The following is a 26,509-nucleotide window of genomic DNA, read 5'->3' on the forward strand; positions in this document are numbered from 1 at the left end:
AGGACAGGTTCAGCATAACAAGCAGAGCTGTTTTCTGACAAAGAAAAACACTCCTCCTTCTCCTTTTTCTTTTTGACTGTACATTTGTTTATATATGATGTTGACTATCTTCCTGTCTTTTCTTCCATCTTTGCCTTGCAGCGTGTCCTTTAGCTCAGTGAAATATTCTACGGAAGGCATCCGTTGGAAGTAAAAGTGCACTTTTCCTCACCTATCCTTACTTGACATAGTTGGAAGAAAGAAATAGTCAGACAAGCAGGGACTTTAATGGTCTGTCTCCGAACTACAGTTTTGGGAAGAGCGATACTTTACTAGGGGTCCTGACACTTTGCTAATGAGCACCCTCATTAGCCCTCCGTTTAACAAGCCTTCACACAGTCTATTTAGTGTCAACCCTTCCAAATACACATCAGACTAGCAGTGAGAAGCGTAAGAAGAATTACATATGGCTTCCTGCTTTTTTCTCCCGTCTGACAATAATTGATTATGGAAGAAAAGTAAGTAGTCATTGCTGCATTACTCAACTCATTACATACTTGCCCAGGCAATACTGGATTACTCCTCCCAATCCCCTGTTTATGTTCTGTAGTTGAAAGCAGTATTAAAATGTCTCTGGTTAGGCATTGTGCGATGTGAGAAAATTGTTATTTACCATTTCTAACAAGCTTGACTTTGGAGTTATGTTCTTTTCAGGGTATTACAGCCCCACCGGCTGTGCTCATTGTAAGTACACTGGGATTGTTAAAGGGGAGCTGATAATAGAAGAACGAGAGCGAAAGTGAGAGAAAGAGACTCTTTTAGCTTCTTTTCTTCTCTCAATGGATTCTTGAACCTGGCGGCTCCTGGTGAATCAGGTCTCATTGGCATGCAAACACACCTCCCGCTCTCCTCTTCTCTCTTCTCTCCTGTGCACCCGCACTTCTGCCTCGCTCGCACACTCACGCTGAAGATTATGCATACAGCGCTGCGAGAGTGTGTTAATCTTAGGTTAGTGGAATTCTTTCACAGAGAAGAGCATCATCCTGAATTTACATGCATGTGTGTGAGTGAGGTTTTTTTTTTGTTTTTCTTACTTATGATTCAGCGCTAAGTTAAAAGTCTGAAAGCAGAGGAGCTTGAGAGTTCTCACATTTAAAGATGAACTGGGAATAAAAAGGGGGGGAAAGAGGAACAGAAAGTAGACAGATTGGAGAGAGGAATCGGAAAGAAGGAAAGGTAAGGGAAAAGTATGAAGCAAAAATATAAAGAGATAAGCAAGGGAGGGACGCAGAGAGAGAGATGGAGTTGGGAGTAGGTTACCAATTACCGTGCCCAGGAGTGGACAGTTTCATCTATTGCAGCAGCAAAGATTGCGCCTCTTGCAATGTCAGCTGTACCCTTAGATTTTCTCTGACGTCTGTGTGTGTGTGTGTGTGTGTGTGTGTGTGTGTTTTGGTGCTTTTTACCACACATCTTCCGACACGCAGCTGTTATTGTTGTGGGAAGAGCTCCGACAGTGTAGTAGAGAAGGAGGAATTCCTCATTCATTTTACATTTTGTCTCTTCGGTTACTCAAAGGGGGAAATTTATCAAAGAGTTTGGGGGGGGGGGGGGTACAGTTTCAAAGTCGACCATAGTGTTTAGGAGGTGTCACAACAGTTCTAACAGCACTGTTGAGTTAGTTACAACAGTAACCCTAACCCTAACCCTTACAACAGTAACTAACTAAAGGTATAAATCCCAAAGATTGTCGTGTAAATAAATATCTGTTAAGTCACTATCTATCGCCAAATGAAGTAACATAACGGTGATTGAGCCTATGGCCCACTGATGAAAGCCTTTGCATTTGCAGTATAACGGACTGAGTGTCTGTGGCGACTTTCACGGAAGAAGTCACAAGCGGCGCCCAGTTAGTGATGCGTTTTCCATCACCCAGCAGTGGTTGGTCTGCCAGAGAGGGTAGGCGGAGCTAAGCGGCTGATTTTCTGGTCTCTGCAAGTGTTGCGAGTAAACAGTAATCTACTGTGGCTGAACAAACAAAGAAAAGATCGATGACTACAGATACAACTTCAGAAATATGTGAACATCCAGAGAAAAAGACGCTCAGATGAAGGCAAACAGTCTTAAAACGCCCGCCAGCGAGGAAAATCAAGAGTTACAACCGGAGCCAACCATGGACGACACACATGCAAAACCTATTTATACCAAAAGCGTGTAGGCTCTATAACAGGAACACTTTTCTGTACAATGTACACCGCACATACCATGGGTGCAGTGGACATGGTTACAACAAGCATTACAATAAGCTAATAAGCCCAGGAAGTAGCCAGCCTCCCAAACCAATTTAATTGTAACATAACATAACAAAGTACATCTAATCAAATCCTGTTCTAACCTGCTTCAGCACATGAGGCTGACAAAGGACCCAGGAGAAGATCTGAGACACGGTTTGGTTTTTCTGTTAGTACTTCGTTTAGATGTCGCCTCATCAAGACCTCTAAAATCAGCATTTCATTCATTCATGACAAATACTTGACAAGTGGTCAGGAGAAGACGTGTAAATGACATGGACACAGATGCAGAGGTTGTTTTAAATCAATCTACAGATATTTAAGCCCTAAATATTTACTGGAAATTTTTTGCAAACTTTGTGAGAAAAATATATTTTTAAGGAATACAAATAAACAAACAAACAAAAAAATATCCCAATGCCCTCCTTTCCATTGAGAAGCATAAACAGGCATCAAACTGAATGAATGAATTTAGACAATACAGCCATCTAGCTGGATTATCAGGCTCCTGCAGATGTACTTGTGTTGGTTTCTATTCTCATCTCTTGTATATCGTCCTAATAATATTTCCTGTATCGACTCCTACCTGTGAAGACCGAGGTGGTGACCACTTTGCTCTCCTGACTCCCCTGGACAGCGTTGAGACTGATCTCGTACTCCGTAGCAGGAAACAGGCTCGACAAGGTGTAGTTGGTCACATCGCTGTCGATCACCACGCTGTCGACTCGACCTGCGCGAGAGGGAGAAGACATCTCTGTGAACTCACGTTTCTTGAGGTGCAGGGTTTACTGCTCGGCCAGCTGGTGTGCGTTTTGCATCACAGAGTAAATGCTTAATCTATATAGAACTTTAATTTAGAATTCAATTAAATATCAGTGATAAAATGTTACAAGTAATTAGGTGTAACGGGATGTGCAACAAGCTTCCCTGCTGCAGCAAATGCCATGTTCATTTAACTGTAACATTAAAATGCAGCGAGCTGGTGTGTCTGCTCGTATAATAAATACTGGACCATTATAATGCAATGAACTACATTACAGTAGGTTGAGAATAAGTTACCTCTGGCTGACTGGTAGGACAGTTTATAGTATTCAAATGGAGCCAGTGGTCTGATCCAAGAGATGGTCACTGCGTCTTCACTCACGTCTGACACCGTCATCTCTTTCGGTGGGTCCATGCCTGGAGGAGGACGATGGAGGAAGTGTTAAAATACAGTCAAAATGGTCCACAAGTGAGAACCTGGGAGATTAAATATATACAAAAGGAGTGCATTATGTGGTATATTATGAAGCAAGTTCAGGAATTTGCATAATAATGTAAAAGAATCAGTGCCCTTGAAAGCTGAAGTGTTTCAATAATCCTTGTTTCCTCCGTGTTTAATCTCCTCTTCACTTTATTTACATAAACAGACCCGTCCTTGGTGCGTGGAAGCATTTTAAATGCACATTTTTAAAATAAATAAACACCATTAAAAGCTATTCCTGGAGAAATCTAGCTCCATCCAGCTATAGGAACACAACACAAGCGACATTAGCTTTCAGAGTTAGCAGGTCCACGCTGATGAGACCCCCTCCCTCCCCCTCCTCCGATTGACAAATTGTTTTATGTGTCTCCTGAGACTCCTGAGCTGCCATGGAAAAGGTTATAGCGAAAACAATGCGGGGAAAGAATGAAATTGATCAAAAGTCCTCGGCTACTTAAGAAAGAAGAAGAGGGATGAAAAAGGTTTAAGAGGGGGGAAAGAAAAATAGAAAAAGTGGAGAAGGAGATTAAGAGATCTCTTCCATCTCTTTGTATGGACAGGGAGAGCGCTTGTAAACCAGCGGCTCTATTCTGTCTTTGCTGTTTAGAAAAGAAGAATGGCTATTATTCACAAGCAGAGGGGGCAATTTATAACTCCTGGCCTTGAACTCATTTAAATTCCACGTGCATGATATACAGTAGCAGCATTTATATGAGTTGTCATTATTTATGCATATGCATGTCTTGCTAATTGTGTTTGCTTTGGCAAAGGAGGCGGCCAAGAATAATGGCTGAACAAGTGTGTTTTCTTACAGAGCATTGTGAGGGTCTGAATGGAAACAGTTACAGAATAGATCTGTCAGAGATATCTACTGCTATTGACTTACCCCTGTGCAAGATCACAATTACGTTTGCACTGTGTAAGCTAATAAACCAGTGTGGCCCTCAGGCTGCGCTACATTACAGCGCTGTTACAACTGACCACAGCAGCAGAGTCACCATCAGTGGGATAAACCGAACCACACACTACAATGTAACTGGTTAAAGGAGGGGGGGCATTATGCTAATTTCAAGCGTCATATTTCACTCTGTGGTGCCTGTGGAGTAGCTTAGCATCATTTACAGTTAAAAAACTCCAAATTTTTCTGTGCAGGCCCTCATACAGCCTCTGCTTGACACGAAACCCCACCCTTACAAGCCCACTTTGTTCTGAGTGGCCAGCTCTCCGAAGCCTGTTGAGGCTGCACTTTGTGACGTCACAAAGTGCAGCGTGTAGAAAAAACTGTGTGAAACCTGGTGTTCACAGCAGCCTGCAGACTGAGCTAAGAAGCTTGGGGATTACTCCAACATACTTTTACCTACAGATTTGAAACTTCACCCATGTTTAGTCTGGACATCCAACATTGTAACATTATATATATGTCTTAAAATATGAAACAGCATTATACCCCCTCTTTAAACTAGAACCGCAGACCATTTAAAATGCAGCAAATGTAATGCTGGAAGCATAATTACACATGAAAAGCAAGACTGCAGCCTCTCAGTGCTAACATTCAAACATGCCAGATCAAAGCAGGACACCTAAAAAACTGCTGTACAAACACAGGTGCAAGACGACTGTAAATCTCTCTTAAAAATCCTCGTCAAATTTAACCCTCAAAATCTGCTTACCACCCAGTGTGGGTGAACATTAAGGGAGGATAAGAGAGACAGAGCGCTCAAAGCTGCCAAGGTTTTATATGATGCTGGCTCAGTAATCAGATGACAGCATGCAGGTGTCTCTGGCACTCAAGCAAATATCTCTCTAATATCTCTATTGTTCAACGCTGACTTTTGTCTTTTCTCTACTTGTTTTCAGCCCGCTCTTATTTCCTCCTTTGATGATTTTCCTTTTTCATTTCTAGAAGAAGAGTTATTTCCTTTTTAGTCCCTCCCGTTGTCTCTTTTCGGGCAGCTTATTATAGCAAACCTCTTTGCACACTTGAAGAGCACAGTCATTATCAAAAGAAACCTTTCTGAGAGCCCCTTTTCACAATACGCCAATTAATACAAAAATTACATGGTGAAACTGTTTGATATATTAACAAAGAAAGAGAAAGGTGTGAAGGATCATTACGGCACAGCTGGAAGAAAAAACTGGGCAATCAAGAGAAATTAAGAGGAGTGATAGAGAAACTGTGAACGAGCGAGAGGAGATGAAAGAAAAGGGGAAGGTTGAAAGAATGAATGCGAAAGAGAAAACAGACTGCTTCTCTAACACTTAATGTTACAGTACACTTGTCCTCCCTCTCTCTCACACCTGTCCTCCCTGTCCTTGTCTTTATTAGAGAATTATACGTCAGCAGTTTTTCCAAATATCCCCCAAGATAACACACGAGTTTGGGAAAATATAAAAAGTGTCATTATACAGACGGGCCAAGGACTCAAATTTCATCTATGTGGCAAACCTCAGACATCCGACACCGCAGAAGAGTAAGTGTTTTTCAGCAGCGTCATTCTAGGCTGGCAAAAATAAAACGAAAGAAAAACAAAAATTACCACCCTGCAGTTGTTTGCCTCCGCAGTCAAGATGCAGTTTACAACCATTTCTGTCCATTTTTTGTGTGAAATAGAAGTTATTATTTTATCTTCCTGTGTTATTCTGGAAAATCATGTCTAGCAAGAAACACGCTGTCTTCACTTTGACAATACAGAGGACGGTTATAAGAATGGGACAGACGAGAGGTCACAGGATCCTTTGACTGACAATACTGAATCAGTTTATCCTTGAGTCTAATTGTCAAATTTTAAGAAGTCTCAGTGTTCTTGAAAAAAGGGGCAGAAAACCAGTTTGCATAAAACTCCAACCACAGCAACTGCTTATGCAGAGGTATATACAAATAACTAAAAACCTCCTGCTGTGCTTCTGTGCAAATTAAATGCTCCAACAGCATTTCTGCAAACAGACATTTCATTTAAAATCACTTTGAATATCAATTTCTCGTACTGTTTATTTGTTTGCCACTCGACCTCAAACTTTTTTAAACCAACAAAATTTTCAAACTTTTCTTCCCTTTCCTCTTATTCCAACTTCTGTTTTGTTTAAATGGGATTCAGAGACATTAAAGTGATATTCTTGAAGATTTTCATGTAAATAAATGTCTCTTAAATGCCAAATGAGGTAACACAATGGTGATTCAGCCTATGGCCCACTGATGAAAGCCTTTGCATTTGCAGAATAAAGTATTATTATAGTCTGGGTGTCTGGTGCGACTTTCACGGAAAAAATCACAAGCGGCGCCCAGTTAGTGACGCGAGCAGTGGTTGGTCTGCCAGAGAGGGTAGGCGGAGCTAAGTGGCTGCGTTTCCGGTCTCTGCAAGTGTTGCGAGTAAACAGTAATCTACTATGGCTGAACAAACAAAGAAAAGATCGATGACTACAGATACAACTTCAAAAATAAGTGAAAATCCAAAGAAAAAGAAACAAATTTGACGCTCAGATGAAGGAAAGCAAGGAAAATCAAGAGTTACAACCGGAGCCAACCGTGGACGTCACACATGCGTCACTGTCTGGATATCTGGGAAGTGTGCTCCAGCAATTCCCATTTATCGCCATAGGTGCCGCCAAAGAGAATAAAACTTCGAGATTACAACTTTAAAGAGCCACCTGTCCAGATAAACTTTGCAAAGAACAGTACAGCCCATTCACAGATGCCATCATCATTATTCCAGCTGAAACAATCTGTCAGTTAATTGGTTTGTTAGTCGACCAGAAAACATCTGGCAACTGTCCTGCTAATTCGTTAATAATTTAGATACAAACATCACCTAGATACTGCTTCTCAATTAGGAGCATGTTTCATCTTTGTTGTGTTGCTGAAAACAAAACAAGCAATTCAAAGAAGGCACAGAAAAAACCTGCACACAGACCATGCACAGAGAGTATGTAGGAGGAATCAATAATGCAATCAAGCAATTACTGTGCTTTTTGTGTGTATTCATCCTCATCTGTATCATCCCTTATTTACCTTCGATACCACTTCCCATGAAATGAGGCAGCTCACCTGTAGTGAGTGAAGCTGTAATGGGCTCAGAGGTAATGTCTCCCTGTATTGTGATCAGACTGATGGTGTATGCAGTGGACGGCAGCAGACCCTGGACCAGTGACCTCGTCTTCGAGCCGTCCAGCGTCACCTTAGAGGTGTCGGTCCCGTCAGCAGAGCTGTAGCTCAGGATGAAGAGGTCAGCAGGCGGCGCCGGGGCGCTCCAGGCCACCGACACCGAGTCTGAAGTCACCTCTGACAAGTAGAGGTGAGTTACGGGCCTGATTCCTGGAGGAACGGGGGGTTTAAAGGTCACCGAAGGGTTTTCAAGGACGAGTAAAAAGCCAGGCCACAATCAGGAAACAGCAAAGGAAACAGCTGCCGTTGTTATGGAGATGACAGACAAGGAATTAAGTGATGGATGAAAGCGGTCCTGGATGGTGTAATACATCGTTTATAATGCAGTTGAGAAAATTAGACTTGGGTGTATTCTTGATGAGGAAGGTGAGAGTGAGAGCACACCACAGTCATGTGGAAGTAATGATTTAATTGGTCGTAAAGAGAGAGAAACTAATGAGATTATCCACCATAAAGATGAAGATGTGATGGGATTGTTCACAATGAGAAAATGTGAAAGAGAAATGATGATGCGAGCAGATGCTGTTGTCAAAATGTATGACCTGGACGGGGGATGATGTAATGAATATGAACCAGTGTAGCAGCTGACACAGCAACAAATGCAGGACGATTTGAATCTAATTAGCCACGTGTGGGTGGAAAATAGCAGGGAAGATGCAGTAACATCGACTCCTCATTTTTTTTATGTTTCCACAATAAACGCATCTTGTTAAGCCTTCTCTGCAATCAATCATCATATTAATCATACTGCATAAACCTTATTCTACTGGTGTGCATGCGTGTGCTTGTATGGGAGCCGAAGATGACTTTAAGATGAACTGATACAAACACTGCTCTTAAGCACCAGCTGTGTTCAAAAAGTATTTTCTACAATTGGTAATAACTTATAGGAGCAGTAAAATGCAGCAGCAATGAAGGCACAGAGGCAATGTAGGTGATGTGTGATGATAACTTGGTGAGTGACCTTCTGTAGTTCTTTATGGTTCTTTTCCTAACACAGAGGATGGGGATAAACTCTTACAGATAACGGTCAGTCTACTGGTCATGTAAGTGCTACTTCTGTAGGAGCTTTTGGGGTTATTTAGGCTTTACGATTTTATATATATATTTGAAATCTACATTATGAGTTTGGATCAGAGTTCAAAAAGGCTTTTGATGGCTGTAAGATTCACATACAGCTCTGGAAAAAATAAGAGACAACTGCAAAACCTCGTTCCTCTCCATCAGGGAACAGAAGTTATAGTCATAACATTTCGTTCTCTTTCAGTCGATCCACTCCGTACAACACATTTACTGTAGTAAGGGCGTGACATCCCATACTATATTGTACGTGCTGTACCTTGTTCCTCTCCATCAGGGAACAGAAGTTACAGTCATAACATTTAGTTTTTCTCTGGTTCTGCTATTTATAGGTTTTTGTTTCTCACTACTGCCAAATAAAATATCCTGATTTGCAAAAAATATGTTTTCCAGACTTCAAATAATGATACTTATAAACAACAGAAAACTAATGTTTGAACTTAGGAAGAGTAAAGAAATCAATATTTAGTGGAATAGCTTCAAGGCTTTTTTCCCTATATTTTATAGTCTTACATTGCACTGCTGTTGTAGTTGGTTGTAGCGGTTGTATTTTTGGTGGTTGGCATGCTCACTCTGCATTTGGGAGCTCACCCCATGCTAGGGACTAAAAGTGAGGATGCCTCCGCCTCTGCCAGAAGTGCAATCACTCTACAATGTTAATGAATGTGATGTGACAGAGAAGCCCTAATCCGTCCACACGTACAGTATATATATAATAAAATTAACTAGGTTTCACCGCCGGGAAGGGTTTCTAACTCTTGCTGCAGGTAGCATTATATATCTTAATAAATGTTTGGAAAAGAATAATAATGAATGAATAAATGAATACATAATTGAATGCAGCCATTAAAATGATATGTAAATGAAAACATATTGTAAAGGAACAATCCTCTGGTGCTCTCTGAGTAATGTAGTGTGAAAACATGACTGCACTGATAAACAAACGAATAAATAATGAGAGGTTTTCAGATACAGGGAGTGGCAGAGGTGATATCCAGTGGCATACAGACGAACTGAAGGACATGTAGTTGTTCTTAAAGCGATTTATATTTGGTCATAAATCAAGATCATACTTTTGGATAATTCACCAGATGATGAGTTCACCTGAGCGCAGGCAGCCTGACAGATGTTGCCAATATGGCCAAGTGAGCAGTGGATGAGAAGATGACAGGTAATTAATTATTTTTTCCTCTGGTTCTCTTGATCTGTCACTTTATCACTCTCTCATCTCCCCACTCCAGATGGTGGGAGCGGCGTTACTAAAGGAGCCGCGGATAACAGAAGATGATGAATGCGATGATGATGGTTATGATGGTGACAACTGCCACGACGGTCAAAGTGAAGACGGGGAAGGGACGACGATGATGATGACAGCGGTGAAGATAAGAATGACAATTCTGACAGGAGGTAAGAGCACGCCCGTCATTATAACAACATCCTTTGTGGGGCTGAAAATCACATCAAGAACTGACATAGCTGGATGGACTGATAGACTTCTGATGTAATGCAGGAATGGCGGACACAAGTTTAGAGGAAATGGAAGCGTGAAGTGATTAAAACTACAGACACTTCTAATCTGAGAGAAACACAAACACAAATACGCAATTACACAACACTTGTAACGAGCTCATTAGCCGACTTGAACAATCTATGTCTGCTAATTGCTTCTTCAAAGTCATTTAAGGACTGCCATTTTTAAAGCATGACTCACCTTTTAGTTCATTTTATTCACTTTCATTACACACCACTGTTGTTAAAACTCTAGCTTTCTGCAGTAATAGGCTGATCCTTCATGTTTTTATCCGAGCAGAGAAAACACTCAGGCAGGCATTTATCTCGCTTCTGTCTGATAATTGAGTGGATTAAACGGATGCTGTTCTGCAACTTTAATACTTTTGGAAAAGTTGAAACCCAGCTGTTCTAAAGCAAAAGATAAGAGAGGAGAGATCACTGATTGATTTGAGTATTCTCTCTACCTGTGAAAGCATCTATGGTAGCTGCCGTGCTCTGCTGCCTCCCTCTTCTCGCTGCTACAGTGATGGTGTACTCAGTGCCAGGTTCGAGTTCTGTCAGGGTGACGGTGGTTACATCTTTAGGCACCGTCAGCTGGAAAAGGAAGATACAGTTAAGCAGAAATTTTAAAGACTAAATGAGTGGGATTCCTTGGCTGCGGCTTGAAAACACAACATTCAAAGTTGCCCCTCCTCTGCAGCTAAAACAACACCAGTAGCTTCCTCTTGGATAAGAGCTTACGGTTTTGCATCCACTTTTTTTTTAGTCCCATTATCTCATCTTGCGCCCTGTAATTGGCTGAGGAATACATTTCACCTAACGAAGGTTGATACCAAGAAATGTCCCAGCAAAGCAAAGTAAGAAAATACATGCAGAGGCAGAAGTGGCAGACCCTACCACACGCTTATTTTGGGTCATGTCATGATTTCAAGGGCTTATATGTGTTTAAGTCTATAGGTTCTTTTGCTTGTCCTCACAGGGATAATTATAGGGACATCTGTGTACAGTATACACATGCATGGCAAATTATGTGTGCTACGTCATATCTATTATCCATTGATTGTTCATCTATCCGGATCTGTACCTCAGATGTGACGCCAGAGGAGGACGTGTAGGTGACCTTGTAATGGTCGATGGGACCCTGGACCACACCCCACAAGAGAGTGATGGTGTTGTCTGTAGAAGCTGTCACTGTGAGGTCCAGAGGCACATCCAGACCTAAGAAGAGGATGGAGTACAACACAAGGCTTCTTTAATGTTTTCAGCATAAAAGACATTAACACCTGCTGCGCCAGGGTGAGTTAGGGCCCAGTCAGAGAGAGCGCGTTTTAGCAGCTGGGGGCGGCTTTTTTGTCGTTGTCTTCAATGAGAGGGATGCTTTTTGCGCGCTGCTCTTGCGTTGCAGAGCGCCTCGCGTTTTTCCGCTCTGTGCGCCTCATGTCTTTGAGTTGAAAAAACTTCAACTCAAAGCAGAAAAGCGCCAGATGTCATTGCTATTTTTTCTCATTGTCCAAGCAGATGAATGGAGAGGCGGGCCTTTTGTCAGTTTAAAGAATAACTAATTAGGTTAATGACAGCTAATGATTCGGTGGTTGCTTTAATAACAGTAGAAAAAAAGGGCAGCGAGCTGCACTTCAACAAAAAAGGCAGTGTGGTGCAGCCTGCAAAACGCGTTCTGTCTGATCGGACCCTTACTGATGAGAAATGAAGACATCATGTGAGATTTCCTGTTCATCCATGACAAATGTCCTGTGACTGAGTCAAGTGTAGACAGTGCATAGGATAATGTCTTTCATATTACTCTTTAGAGTTGTTCTCTCTTGTGTGTAACTACTCAAGCAATTACTCAAGTATGTGAAAAAAAATGTTATTTTTCATCTGATTACAACAAAGTACTTTGTACCTATTCAGGCTTTTAGAGGTTTGGAGAAAAAAATCACACAGCAAATTGCAACTTCATTTATTTATAGGACTTACTGTTTTTTTATTTTGAATATATTTTTTGGCTTTTTGCCTTTATTAGATAGGACAGCTGAAGGTTGACAGGAAATATGGGGAGGAGAGCGAGGGCGATGACATGCACCAAGTCCAGACCTGCAGACCGGAAGTCAAACCTGTGATGAGGACTGTTGCCTCTGTATATAGAGCGCCTCCTCTACCAGCTGAGCTAAACAAGCGCCCCAGTACTTAGGGTTTAAATCAACTGTGCTGTCCCTTAGTATCCTCAGGAAATACACTAAACGTCCGATACAGTAAAAAGAAACATCAGTATTGTTTTTTTTCATTTTCATTTGTTGTGTTCTTTTGTTTGTCTTTTTGGTTCCTGCAGCGATGACCAAACCTGCACATTAATCATTTATTTTGAATTCTCATCCCATCCTCTGCCGCACTGTCTGTCTGAACACCTTCATGTGTTCCAGTTTGTTTTAAAATTCTTATTTTTTTGCTAAGAGAGAAACAGAAAACCTTCAGCTGAAGCCACTTTTAATGGAAATGATGCTTTCAGCTTCCAGCGGCTCACACTTACACTGACATTAACGCTGCCGTGCACCAGGCAGGAGAGGAGGTGTTGTCATATTATTTAAAGCTATTTGGGAAAGCTGTGATGGCTGCAGTGCTTTTTTAAAGTTCAAAGAGAGCGCACAAAATAGTGGAGAGGAAAGAGCTTGTTTGTTAAGAAAATGGAGGCATAATTTCGCAAAGTGCACAACACCTTCCGCCATTAAACACATTTAAGCAGTGGGAAAGATGTGCTTGACAAGTCAATTTGATGGGAAAGATTAGCGTAGCACCAACGTGTACTCACATTCCACACAGAAGGTGAGACAGGGTCATTTTTTTCCCCCTGTGAGCGAGGCAACTCAAAACACAATAAAAATTCAAATAGCCGATCGAGTAGAGAAGTAAAGAGAGGGCCATTAGCGAAATGATATGCATTTTTTCAGCTTTAAAATGCTTTAATGGGAACTCTGACCCAAGCGGGTTTTATAAAACAACACCACGCCTCCCTGAAAAGCAAAAGTCCTGCCAAAATCTGATTTGTTTAATGTCACTTTAGCGGCTTTTAATGGCCGGAGCGGGAGCGCTGACCATCAGCATGACCCGAGAATCACATGTACAATAACAAACAAGCCGACCAGCCTGCTGTGAAGCAGACGTTCTGTGTACAGCCCTGTGGATCACTGGCTTTTTACAGTGGACTGTAAGCACACTCACCCGTCCTGGCGTTCATTGTCGCCGGTGTGCTCTGGTTGCTGCCTTTCATGGCAGAGATGCCGATGCCGTACTCTGTGCCTGGGAGCAGGTCTGAGGCACAAACACAGAGAGGAAACCTGTGAGTCATTTAACACACAATATGACAACATCTCACAGACACTCTCACAGTCTCCTTCTCATAAAAGTGCACGCCAATCAGATGTTTTTCTCCCTTAAAACCCAATTAGCTGTATATCGGTGATGAAGTCGAGGCATATTTACATTTACATCAGTAAGTTTTCTGGAAACAAAATTGTCAGCCAATGCAGTAAATCCATAATGAGAAGAGATAAGCAGTGAAAATGAGCGAGTGAAAAACAGAGAGTATTACAGGAGAGTGACGGGAAGCGAATGAGACTGGAGGCAGCATCGATTGCAGCGGACGAGCAGAATAACACAAGGACCTTTTGCTTCTGTTCGTACGCCGGCCGTGCCCTTTGCAGCACTGTGGCCTTTCAGAAAAAAACAAACATCCCAGCTGCCCAACCCACTCCTTTTTCTGACAGCATTTCAATATGCCCGCAGGACAACAAGCATCTCTACAGATACAATCAGCAGCCCGTCAGCCAAGTGTTAGCGCTGGAGATAATCCTGCCATGTAAAACACACAAACACTGCCCGGCTTCTTCAGAACACATTAGATGCACGGTGATAAAAGTGAAGGCATTAGGAAAAACATCAGGCTGAGCAGAATGAGTCAAGAAAAAATGAGTAAATGAGAGAAAACCTGGCTTACCTGTGAGAGTGGTCTTAGTGGTGACTCCCTCATTACGAGGGACGATGACTTTATCATACAGGTCTCCTGCTAAGGTGCTGTACACCACCTGGTAGCCCTCCACCTACATTCAAACACACATATTCAAATATTTATAACATCAAACTGAAGGAAACATTTTTAACAAAGGGAATAAAACACAGGGAGATCATTATGAAGTTACAAAACAGCTTTAAATATTAACCCGCATCGCTTGAGGTGCAGAGAATAAATGCTCAGTACAACATTTGGCTCGGTTTCAACGCTCTGCAGAATCATCAGGGTGAATACATTTGTTCTGCTAACAAGCATCAAGACAGACAAGCTGCTTATGTCTGGTTATGTAGTTAGTGAGCCCTGGGAATATTATCCTGACAACTGAGAGAAACATGATTTATTACATTTTCATTCAGTGTTAAACATTCAGCGATCACTCGCAACCAGTTCATTTGTTCGCCACATTCCCATTATTGGCTTTTTCAGAGCCCGTAAAATGCAGACTTACCTCTGTGTGATGATAAGGTATTCAATACAACAAGGCAGAGTTTAGAAAAGGGAAGGAAAAAAGTGTTTTGGAGCGAGTATGCAGGAAGGGTCAGGGTGAATAAAGTCAGGGGATTAAGGACAAATGAGTTGTTATTTTCACAAACAGGGCATAATTAACATACACTCAGTGATGTAAGGGCCACTTAAGGTTGTGCTGAGACCGTGTAGAAGCTATCAAGTATTGTTCAGGATTGTTCACTATGGTTGTTTAAATAATAAACACTTATATAGAAGAGAAAAGATAGAGGCTCTTATGTTTACCATGAATAACTTCAAGTATTCAGAACACATATTTAGGTAAAAGTACATTCTGCATATACGACCACAAAAAACAAAAGTCCTTGAATGAAAATGTGATCAATTTAAAGTGATAATCTCGAAGATGTCAGTTTCGTTGTTTTTGGCGGCACCTATGGCGATAAACGGTAATTGCGGGAGCACGCTTCCCAAATGTGTGACGTCCACGGTTGGCTCTGGTTGTAACTCTTGATTTTCCTCTCTGACGGTCGCTTTCCTTTTCAGACTGTTTGCCTTCATCTGAGCGTCAAATTTGTTTCTTTTTCTTACGACTTTCATTAATTTAAGTTGTATCTGTAGTCATCGATCTTTTCTTTGTTTGTTCAGCCATAGTAGATTACTGTTTACTCACAACACTTGCAGAGACCGGAGAAGCAGCCTCTTAGCTCCGCCTACCCTCTCTGGCAGACCAACAAATGTTTTAATCTATTACATTGCGTAATATTCTATATGCTTAAGAAGTGTTCTGTATGTAAAATCATTATCTGCAAAGTCACTTTAACTGTCACAAAATTCAATGAGGTAAAAGGTAAATTTCCCTCTAAAATGTGGTGGGGAGGATGTTAGTATACTTTAAGTTGAAGTAAAGTAAAAGTACCACAAAACTCTACCTTGGTAGAGTATTTGAATAAATGTACTTTCCATCTCTGGTTACTTCATATAACTCACACACTTTCAGTCATTTGGTAATTGTCTTTTAAAGAAAAGCAAAAAGGAAACTGACATTTAAATGAACTTTGCTGTGGTGTACCACGCTGCATACTCAACTGATCAACTAAAATGTGTGGATAAACAATGGATGAAAATTAACTGTTAATGCTGTTTGTTACATGTGTAATTACCTCAGCCTCACTGTTATCCCATTCAAGCTCCAGGGTGGTGGAGGTCTTGGACACAAGCCGAAGGTTCTTGGGGGCATCGATCTCTGAGAAGAACGATAAAGCTGACAATGTTGGGGAAACTGAGACCAATTCTCATGGAGAGTGAACAAGCAAACATCTGCTGTTTGAACACTATCAGACACAGATACTGTTGTTGTCCACATGTAAATTACTATGTTCTATTACTATGTTAATCACTACCATATAATACTGTTAATCTGCATGGAAGATGAAATACTTAACTGTACATCAATACATGCTGCACGTCACATGTTTAATAAACAACCCTGTTGGCATCAACCTCAAATACACACATACACACATTTTACTTTGGATGTAGATGAAGGTAATGAGGACAAAGGAGGATAAAGTTACTGTCTGCAAAAAAGTTCTTCTGCACAAACAAAAGCAAACTACTATGAGCAGATGTTAACTAGCATATATAGATAAACAGTGTGGTATACATTAGTTCACATTTAATCAACTGTTCTATCTTTAGAGGCAGGCTCGGGACCACAGACACCACCATCACCACATCTGCCTGCTGTCAGACCTCACCGGTAGTAAATTCAGTGGAAATAGATCCGCTCTCGTTTCCCTTCCTCACACCGCTCACAGACACCTCGTAACGAGAGCCGGGACGCAGAACCTGTTGGGGGAAAAACAAAAACAAAACATGGACTGTTTAGTCTGTTTAATCTTTTAGCATGGATTTTTCTGTTTGTTTTTGTTTTATCTCCAGACACAGAAGGCAGGCAGAGATTAGATAATTTAACAAGCATGACAAGCGCACACACACACAACCAGACAAAAACACACACACACTAGAAATACTACACTTGTGAGTACAATGCAATAACAGCAAAAACACTCTCAACCCAGAGATAAACGGTTTAAGCTGTGAGGGCTGGCTTTGCTGTCCCCAGATGACAGGTGAGTCCACATAATGTGTCCGTCTGATCAGATCTGTGACCACACAACATGATGAATTGCACACCCATCCACACCACCAATCACCTGCAGGGAGTACTGGCTGAGCGTGGGCTGGAGGCGGAAGGTGGTCCGCGGACCCTCTCCTCCCACCAGGCCATAACGCAACACGATCTGATCAATCTTTGCTTTGGGCGATGTCCACTCCACAAACGCTACGGTGTCCGAAACATCCCGCACGATCAGCTGAGTGGGGCCGTCGATCACTGGGAAACAAAAAAGGATAGAAGCATAATTACTGAGTGTCCTGTTGTTACGAAATGACAGCTACGCATTGAAAACATATCAGACTTTACACACTGACACAACAGGCTTTATCTGAGCCAGGTGTAAAACAGAAGCCATAAGCCAACATAAGCTGAAGTGTCTACATGTTGCAGCAGCAGAAGGTTAAAAAAAACACTTTTTCAACACATCAGGTTTCAATAGTAGAAAACACAAGCACATGAAAGTCCTGCAATGATTCACGAGGGCTTTGTGATTAGTCTTCATCCATCCTCTTTCCTGGGATGGGAGACCCTCCAGAGGTCTTGTCCCTGACAGTCCAGCTTCCAGGTCACAGGGACACACAAACAATCCACCACAATTATTTTGAGGACGATGCCTCATCTGACATGAAAGGTGGTTTGTTATTGGACTGTGCTTATCATGAATTGGCCGTTGCCATCACCATGTTCCAGCATAGGGTGAACCATAAGTGTCCTCGGGGGAGGCTGTGGCTCAGTGGTAGAGTTGGTCGTCTTTCAATCGAAAGGTCAGAGGTTCGATCCCCAACTCCCTCAGTCTACATGTCGAAGTGTCCTTGGGCAAAACCCCAAATTGCTCCCGGTGGTATAGCCAACAGGTATGAATGTGATGACTGATTCCTTGCTACCAAAACTCTCCAAAACTTAGAATGATTATCGTATGGTTAGATATGTTGCACGCGGACTACCGCGGAGGATTTAGTGCCTTGCTTGAGGAACTGGCACCTCTCCAGCTACCAAAACCACGGTTGGTCAATACCAGGACTTGAATCAGCCACCCTCCAGTGCCCAAGCCAAATCCCTACAGACTGAGCTACCGACCCAACAGGTCCTCTGTAGAGGAGGAAGACTTTGAGGACTTCTGGCAAAGGTCCTTAATATCCCTTGGAAGCCAAGATCTCTTTGACAGCAAGGCACCAGGTATGGATGCGCAAATGGAGATGGGGCTTTGCTCATCCAGTCTTCAGGGGCTTTGCTCATCCAGTCTTCATGGCTATTTGTTGACTTTTGTGGACTATGACCATAAGTCCTGGAAGTCTTGCAGAGGCAGCTGCGGGAGGATGGGGTAATGGCACAGTTGCTACAAGCCGCCTTCTACTATATAACCGGAGTGAGAGTGTATACCTCTAGGGAGTCACACTGAGATGTTTGGCTCCATCCGGGTTGTCCCTTGCCACCGATTCTGTTTGTGCTATCAGTAGACTCTCTCCAGGGGGAGGAGAGTGTTTGGTTTGGGAATCTAAGAATTGCTTCACTGCTCCTCAGAGATGATGTGATTCTGTTGGCTTTGTTAAAGAGTACACTGAACTGGGGCGATTTGTAGTCACATGTGAGCAATTGTGCTGAGAGTCATCGCCTCAAAGTCTGAGCCAATGGTTCTCTGCCAGGAAATGGTTCATTGTTCTTTTTGGGTTTGGGAGCGAGTTGTTTCCCAAAGTAAAAAGCTTTAAGTATCTCAGGGTCTTATTCCCAAGGAGCGCAAACATCCGTACAGAGCTTGATGCACAGATGCTTCGTCAAGGTAAAGGGGTGTTAGATAATGTGATCATTAGCACACCATTTCATTAACATGTTAATTACTTCTTTCCAAAAAAGCGATGGTTTGACAGCTGTTGTGTTAGCCGACGTCTGGAGAAATCTCTTGATCTGTACATCAACACTTCTCTTCTCATGTCTACTTCAGTGAAATGGGAAGCTACAACTTGACATTTACTCACAGTTTCTGGCCATATGTTTGCTTAATTATCCATTACGGCGACAAACCATCAAATCACTATGATCAGGAACAGAGAAAAAACATACGACACAATTAAGTTCAACATATGTGTTATAAATCAGAAGCACGATACTGTGCTGTCATACAATAGGTGTTCTCTTTTCATGGCCCAAAGGGGGACACTATGTAAATGGCACATTTCCCATCAGAAAAGGACCAGCCTGTCCTTTAAGGTCTTTTTTTCAAGCTTCTGAGATCTAAATAAGTCCCAGGCGCAGACTTGATGTACTGCAGGTCCACCCTAAGTCTTGATGTATTCGAAATTGGCCCCTTGGGTCTCCTCTTATAAAGCATCTTGAGGAAGACAGTTGCAGATAACCAGCTCTCACATCAGCGGCTTCTGGTTTTCCTCCAACGCCTCATCCTGTTCCCTCCGTCTCTGAGGGAGGATAAATCTTTCTTATGAATAATTGAGCAACTTCAAATTTGTCTTTTCCTCTTTCCTTATCCAATAAGGTGTCCCGCAGTGGGCCGGCATGAAAAATGAATGAGTTTCATGAATTATTGATCGAGACTTAATTACAACCTACGAAATGTATAAAGACTTGACAGGAAATTGATGGTGTTTTGACTGCAGACATCAGAGTTTAAATTGTTATGGACGAGGTTTGGATTGGATCTATTACAGCTGTCCAAGTAGTGTCACTGGGTGAGGAGTGGGGGCAATACCTCAGTGTGGTTTACAACACGGACATAAATGGTGGCGGACAAACAAATATGTCAAGGTGACACTGTTTATGCCCAGATATTTAGCTCTGTGTGTGTGAGTGAGTGTGTGTGTGTGTGTGTGTGTGTGTGTGTGTGTGTGTGGCAGCTCTTTAAATGGCAGAGAATAATATTCTACATTTGGTATTTAAATTATAAGATGATTTATTGGCTGACTGACAGAAAAATAATAGCTGACAGTTACAATTATTGCATAATCAGGTAACCCTTATTTCAAAAATGCCAAACATTCGCTTCCTCCAGCTTCTCTACTTTGGGGACTGTCTGCTCTGAAATGGTATTGTTGTAAATGAAGTGAGCTTCAGACGGTTGGTTGGACAAAACAAGCGACTTTGAAGTGTCACCCTGGGATTTATTGACAATTCTAACCATAAAACTCCCTGAAATGTGACTGCAATTAAACAGAGAGTTTAATTGATGTGCACTTGATTAATTCATAGGACTGATGACATCATATGCTAGTGTCAAGGCTGATGTCGAGGCTTATGTTTAGAGTCTACATACATGTTGTGATAGTAGCAGTGACCGGCTGGCTTCGTCCCACATCTCGCAGTGCCACCAGGTTAACGGTGTACTCCTCTCCTGGTCTCAATCCAGTCTGCACAAAGGAAGTGATGGTGCTGGGCAGCTGTGCAGTCATCCCGCCATCGTTATCCTGTAAAAAAAAAAAAAGATGGATGTTGGCACATTTTAAGTAAATGTCAGCTTTTGTGTGGCTTTAACTTCCCTCAGTGGAGATCAGGGAGGTGGCAGATAAAAGTCTATCCCCAGTAAGACAAAAACAGTGACTCATGCAGGAGATTTTATAAACTGTATCCAAACATTTTCTCCTAATTCTGAAGCTTTTGGTTGCTTTAACACACATGTTTCCAAAACGTATTGCATTGCAAAAATGGGCATTCGTTTCTTCAGTGATATTTCTTGGGTGATATTCTGCAGAGGCAGCACTGTACATTTCCAAAGGCCTGTCACTCATCCATATGGAGCACCCGCTATTCCCAGCTGTTCTCAGAAAGCTAGTGTTGCACATGCACTTCCTGCCAACAGACAGATGTTACACCTACTGCTGCTCCAAGATCCCCAAAAGCGTGCGCTACCAAGGCTCATATTACAGCAGAACATATAACAGCTTGCTACTTTCCTGAATTAAAAGTGTAATTAGAGATGTAATCCATTTAATCACCTCGACGGAATTACCAGGGTGGGCAGTAACACACAACGGTTATGTTCCAATAACAATTGGTGTTCAATCTCAATAATAACACAGTGAAATGAAGGCAATGCTAAATTACACAAAATGAATCACCATAACAGTATATCCCACTCCCGTCTAATGTGTTGGTTTGCTTGGAATTAGTCATCATTGTATTTGCAGACAAGGTCGCTTAGATGAGGGATGAAAAAAGAGCTTTTGTTTGGTTCTTGTGTCGACATTTTACCATTTCAATTCATTGAACCAAAGAGTGACTAGAGGATAGGAGTGTTTGAATACCTGTTTATGCTTCTCGTAAGACATGTTTTGTATTATACAAGGTACATCTATAAAATGATGTGGTGGTTCTAATAATCCTCTAACTGACAGGAATATAACTTAACACAGGTGCAGTGGTTAGCGCTGTCGCCTCACAGCTAGAAGGTTACTAGTTTGAAGTGGGTCTTTCTGTGAGGAGTTTGCATGTTCTCTCCGGGTACTCCAGCTTCCTCCCACAGTCCAAGGCATGCTCGTTAGGTTCATTGGTGATACTAAATTGCCCGTAGCTGTGAATGTGAGCGTGAAAGGTCGTCTGTATCTGTGTGTCAGCTCTGTGACTGACTGGCCATCAGTACAGGGTGTACCCTGCCTATCGCCCAATCCCAGCTGGGATTGGCTCCAGCCCCCTGTGACCATGAACAGGATAAGCAGTATGGATAGCGGATACATGGATAACTGTCAATGAATCAATGATTGATAATGACTTAACTGCATCAGATTTGTTATGTCAACTCTATAAACACAAGCTTTTACTTACAAGTGAATATTTGTAAGTTAAAAAAAGTAAAAGTAAAGATGTTGTCCAAATTGTCTATTCTGCTCTTGGACAAACAGTTGACAGTGAAACCAAACTGAAACATAACTGACATCCATGAAGGGTAAAAATGAGCCCATTCTTTGCATAAATTACGCTGAGCACATTCCCGAAACTGGAGATTATTTCTTTTGAAGAAAGAAGTTCTAATAAAAGTTGTTGACGATTAGTTCTGAGGCTCATCAAGAGGAAAAACTGGAAATGTGGAAAAACATTTTGTTTTAAATGTCATTTTTCAGAGCTGTGAGTCCAAAAAATGGAACGGTTCTCAATTCATTTGTATTCAGGAGGCAGCAGAAATTTAGAAGGCATAGATCTCAAAAACCTGTGCAAATATAATATAGCTGGATAACCAATGACTGATGATAAATCTTTATATAAAACTTAAGTTTGTTTGGAGTGCAGGTGGTTTTGTTTCATTTAATCACCTGATTCTGTCAACAAGATGCAGCTTCAGAGGCTCGATCGAGCAAGAATTATGGAATCTGCCTGTCGCACCGTCCCAGGACTGAGGGAGTCACAAAGTGCAGATTGAACACTGATACAGCCAACAGGCGTGACGTCCAACAATGATTTAACATGTATCAAATGCATGCTGGCATTACATGAATAAATGTTTTATGTAAAGACAATACTGCAGATCTTCCTCATCATGCGTCCTGACCTTTGAGCATAGAGCGTTTTATGTCTATTCATCCGGAATCACAATGCGCAGATACTTCAGGGGAACCCTGATCATTATGCGTGGGCATGTGTGCGTTTCTGTGTGTGAATTTCATTTCAAGAGAAGCTACTGCTGCTCAACAAAATGTTGTTTTTAAGAGACGGCGTCCAGAAATCTGAAACAGCTCTGGGGTCTTTTTTGAAAAAGACACATAAATTATTTGAATCAATACAGTTGGACTATTTCTTATGGCTGTGTGTGACCTTGACACGACTCGAACTAACACAAAATGACTAAAATAACTATCACAGTTCTACTAGAAGCCGTATTGATTGACCGATCGCTCTACAGCTTTATTGATTTGTTACGGAAAGCCCAGTATATGGTTTAAGGCGTTGTGGTAGGTATGTGCTACAAAAACACAGGCAGTGTGGTATTATATTGGCTTGTCAGATGTATACTGTAGCCGTTTCTAACAGCGTTAACGTCAGGTCTCAGGCGCACCCTCCTCCTCGCTCTCTCTCTGTTTCCTTTTTTCAGAGTGGCGAGTTCTGTGTTTGTTCGCATAGGCCAAAGCTTTCATGCCTGCTTCCATTACGAGATTGTCAAAATTCACAATCCCCATTGCTGGATTAAATCCACAGGGGGCGGGAATGGCAACTCATAATATGATTTCCCCCGTGGCTGCAGTGAGGGAGGGAAAGTGGGGAACGATGTACAGAAAGGGAGGGGGAGGAAGAGAGAAGTGAAGGAGAAAGAAAGAAAGGGATGGAGGGTACCTTCGGGGGGTAGAGAAGAAAGTGTTGGAGCCCGAGAGGTGGGTAAAAAAAAAAAAGAGAGATTAGGAGGAGAGGTGTGGGGGGGGGGGTGGGAGAGTGCAAGAAGAAAAGAGATGAAGACAGAAAAAGGAGAGCTAAATTCAATAAATGCAATTAGGTAGCTCGCCGCTTTTTGCGTTCAGAAACTTCAGACTTAAAAGGGCTAATGGAATAAACACAAAAGACGCATCTTGACATCAGATTTGAGGCTTGACGTCAGGCCGGACCAAAGGATATCTCCCCACGAGGACACCTTAAAGGGGAAATCCAATTACTGTGAAGGGCAAGAGATTAGAGTGCCGAGAGAACCTGAGTGTACAGCCAGATGTAGAAAGAGAAATGTTTGGGCTTTTCTTGCTTTGAACCGGGTCCTGCTACGGTTTTACGAAGGGTTTCTTTCTGTAAAAGGGTTTATTGGCTCATCCACCTAATAGCCAATAAGCTTAAGACAATCCGCTTGTCTAATTTGGTATGGGCTTCAAGTTGAGCTAACCGCAAAGAAACCTAAATCCATCCGGTTATTTTACCTCCTGTTTCTGCACACATTATTGAAGTCATATCGAGATTTGCATTAGGGAGATTTAAAGCAATTCTTTTCAATCAAGAATATTTTGTTCAGTCAACAAGGAGCATTAAAAAAAAAACGCTCTGTGCGAGAGAATGGGCACGTCTGTCATTTGCTGATGATTCATTAAAAGGATAAAAAGTCTGTGTTTTTTTCCTCCTGTTGTCGTCACACACAAGGACGGTGCACTTATCTTCCAGCGCGCTGTACTGCAGTCTTTCATCGAGACTGACAGCGAACACACACACAGAGCGTTCACACAGCTTTACTCTACCTTGGGGATGAAGCTGATCTCCCATCCATCGAAGGAATAGAAGAACGGTTGCCACCGGACCTCCACCGATGTCTCCGTGATGGATTTGAAGACTAAACTATCCGGATTGGAGAGATCTGGAAAGGTAGCCAGAGACATATTATTGTTCTTCGGTGACCCACACAGCCCGTAAATCACCACACCGGCTCCTGCTGAAGTTGTCCGATGCTTAACCTTTCAATTTTATATTTATTTTCTGTTCCTTTGTCTTTGTCCTAACATTTTGTCCTTTGGATCACAAGGGACACTGCAAATAAGATATGTACATTACATACAGCTTTTATTAACTAACCCTTCCCCGGGAGAAAATGTTGAAAGATTTTGCGTTACATGCATTTCTAGTTACTTTTAAGTATATTTGCATCTGCCTGGAAACAAATTCTAACAGTCATTACATAAAGCACGTGAAAGTAATCAATAGACGCCAAAACCATTGCTGCAGAGCGCGAGCTGACCGCGGAGTTCAGCGCCGGGCAGCACAGGCGTCTGCCTCCTGTGTGTCCCCGGCGTCAGGCACGAGACACCCTTCAAGACGGTTCTCGGGGGTTTATATTAGTAGAAGGCTCCAAACCACATAGTTAGAATTCTGTGGATAACCTCAAAGGGTCCTGGGAAATCTGTGCTCTTAACCAATACAGCATCTAACCCGATCAACCCCCCCGAAAAAAAATCTCCTCCGATCTACACGAATCTCGTAGGTGACCTATTTTGATCTCAAAACGGCGCAATTCGCCAAAAGATGAGGAGTTTGCATCCCTGTATTAAGCAAAAGATGTGATGTTTAATCAGTGAGATGTTAGAAATGAACACCTGCTTCTGACTAAAGACTGGAAACTATTTTCTCAGCTTAGATATGCAGCAACTTCTACAAGCACATACTTTAATTGAGCAAAAAGCTAAAACGACTTTTGCACAGGCAGCTGGGTCCTCATAACTCTTCTCAGATAATCAAATACTACATTTCATAATCAAGTTTAGCAAAGACAACCCAACAAATCATACCGTCACTGAAAAATGGCTGCATCAAGCTAAATTGCCCTAAATTGCCTTTATTACTTTGAATTCTGCAATCACTGAAATTAAATTCACTTATCCAAGAAATGGAGGATAATTTTTTCCAGCCAAGACTGAACTAATGGAAACACACGGTATGTGGAGTGGATGCAATATTCTGTTTGGCAAAGAAAACAGGCTATCGCTTATAAAGGGGTTCTCTACGTCTGATGAGCACAGACGTAACTAGTTGTGCGCTGGCGGCCTCGCATTAACCCCAGCCAGGAGGTACAAATCAGAAGGTGTTCAAATTAATGTGTCTGTGTGTACTGGAGTGTGAGTGACACAAAGCAGGTGTTACAGGTAGAAAATAGCAAGCACTTGGCACAGAGGAGCAGGTGGTATAAAAAAGTGAGAGACAGGGTGTGTGTGCATCCACATGAATGGCTGTACCCATGTGAGAATGTGTGTATGACACAGAAAGCACTCAATGAGATGCTGAGTTGAGGTATTACATTTATATTCTGTTGGCCGTGGAGCGAACATGGAGTCGGTGGAGCATCCTTTAGGCTCCCATGAGAACATTTTGTCAAAACAACCCAGAGGACTGCACTTACAGGTGGAAACGGTAATGCTGGCAGGGACGCTGATACTGTTGTTAATGACAGCAAACACGTTGATGTTGTACTCTATGCCAGCGTCAAGGCCTGCGATAGAGCAGACGGTGATGTTGCCGGGGAGCCTTATCTCTAGTTGCACACCTGACGGAGAGACAGGTAAAAATATACACACATTCAAGGGTTCACTTAACAGAAACTGTGTGTGCTTGAAGATATTTTCAATAAAATGAAACTTAAAATAATCTCAGCTTCAAAAGGCCATCACAGCTTTGTACTTACCTCCAGGGCTGCTCGGCGTGTATGTCACTAAGAAATCTGTCAGCACAACTGAACCCTCCCATTCCAGGTCAATAGTGCGATCAGTCACGCCTCGTACCTTCAGGTTCATAGCAGGTGCCACTGGTGGTACAAAAAGTATATATATTTTCACAGAATTGCTATTTTACTTCAACACTTCTTTTTGTGTGTACGTGTGTGTGTGGATATATGATTAACTGACTACTTGGTTTGATATATGGAGCAGAGTATGTACTGTCAGACTCAGTGGTGGCGGGATATCTTTCCAGCCAATACAGAAATGTACAGAAGGAATGTATGCATCTTTGTCAGAAAATAGTCCTAAGGTAAAATTTCACAAAATAAATTCTTTGCAGTAATAATCACGAAGATTTTCATTCAAATAAATGTCTGTTAAGTCACTATCTATCAATTAATTAGGTAACGCAATGGTGATTG

The 26,509-nt window shown here is 42.0% G+C and overlaps 1 protein-coding gene across 1 annotated transcript in view; it reads right to left on the bottom strand.

Annotated features, from left to right (window-relative positions):
* tnr (tenascin R (restrictin, janusin)) overlaps positions 1 to 26,509 on the bottom strand; it is a 78,925-nt gene that overhangs the window by 36,458 nt on the left and 15,958 nt on the right. Inside the window, exons 6-19 of the mRNA XM_069685136.1 lie at positions 26,054 to 26,173; positions 25,772 to 25,915; positions 24,123 to 24,238; positions 20,240 to 20,390; positions 17,015 to 17,193; positions 16,556 to 16,646; positions 15,959 to 16,059; positions 14,256 to 14,358; positions 13,481 to 13,570; positions 11,349 to 11,482; positions 10,729 to 10,858; positions 7,556 to 7,822; positions 3,330 to 3,449; positions 2,857 to 3,000 (exon numbers count right to left, since the gene is read on the bottom strand). Of these exons, the coding sequence (XP_069541237.1) occupies positions 2,857 to 3,000; positions 3,330 to 3,449; positions 7,556 to 7,822; positions 10,729 to 10,858; positions 11,349 to 11,482; positions 13,481 to 13,570; positions 14,256 to 14,358; positions 15,959 to 16,059; positions 16,556 to 16,646; positions 17,015 to 17,193; positions 20,240 to 20,390; positions 24,123 to 24,238; positions 25,772 to 25,915; positions 26,054 to 26,173 (1,890 nt within the window). The remainder of the gene's footprint in view (positions 1 to 2,856; positions 3,001 to 3,329; positions 3,450 to 7,555; positions 7,823 to 10,728; positions 10,859 to 11,348; positions 11,483 to 13,480; positions 13,571 to 14,255; positions 14,359 to 15,958; positions 16,060 to 16,555; positions 16,647 to 17,014; positions 17,194 to 20,239; positions 20,391 to 24,122; positions 24,239 to 25,771; positions 25,916 to 26,053; positions 26,174 to 26,509) is intronic.

Source organism: Semicossyphus pulcher, unplaced genomic scaffold (assembly GCF_022749685.1).
Source record: "Semicossyphus pulcher isolate SPU_LCO1_2020_fin unplaced genomic scaffold, fSemPul1.0.p SCAF_7, whole genome shotgun sequence".
Taxonomy (NCBI): Eukaryota; Metazoa; Chordata; class Actinopteri; order Labriformes; family Labridae; genus Semicossyphus; species Semicossyphus pulcher.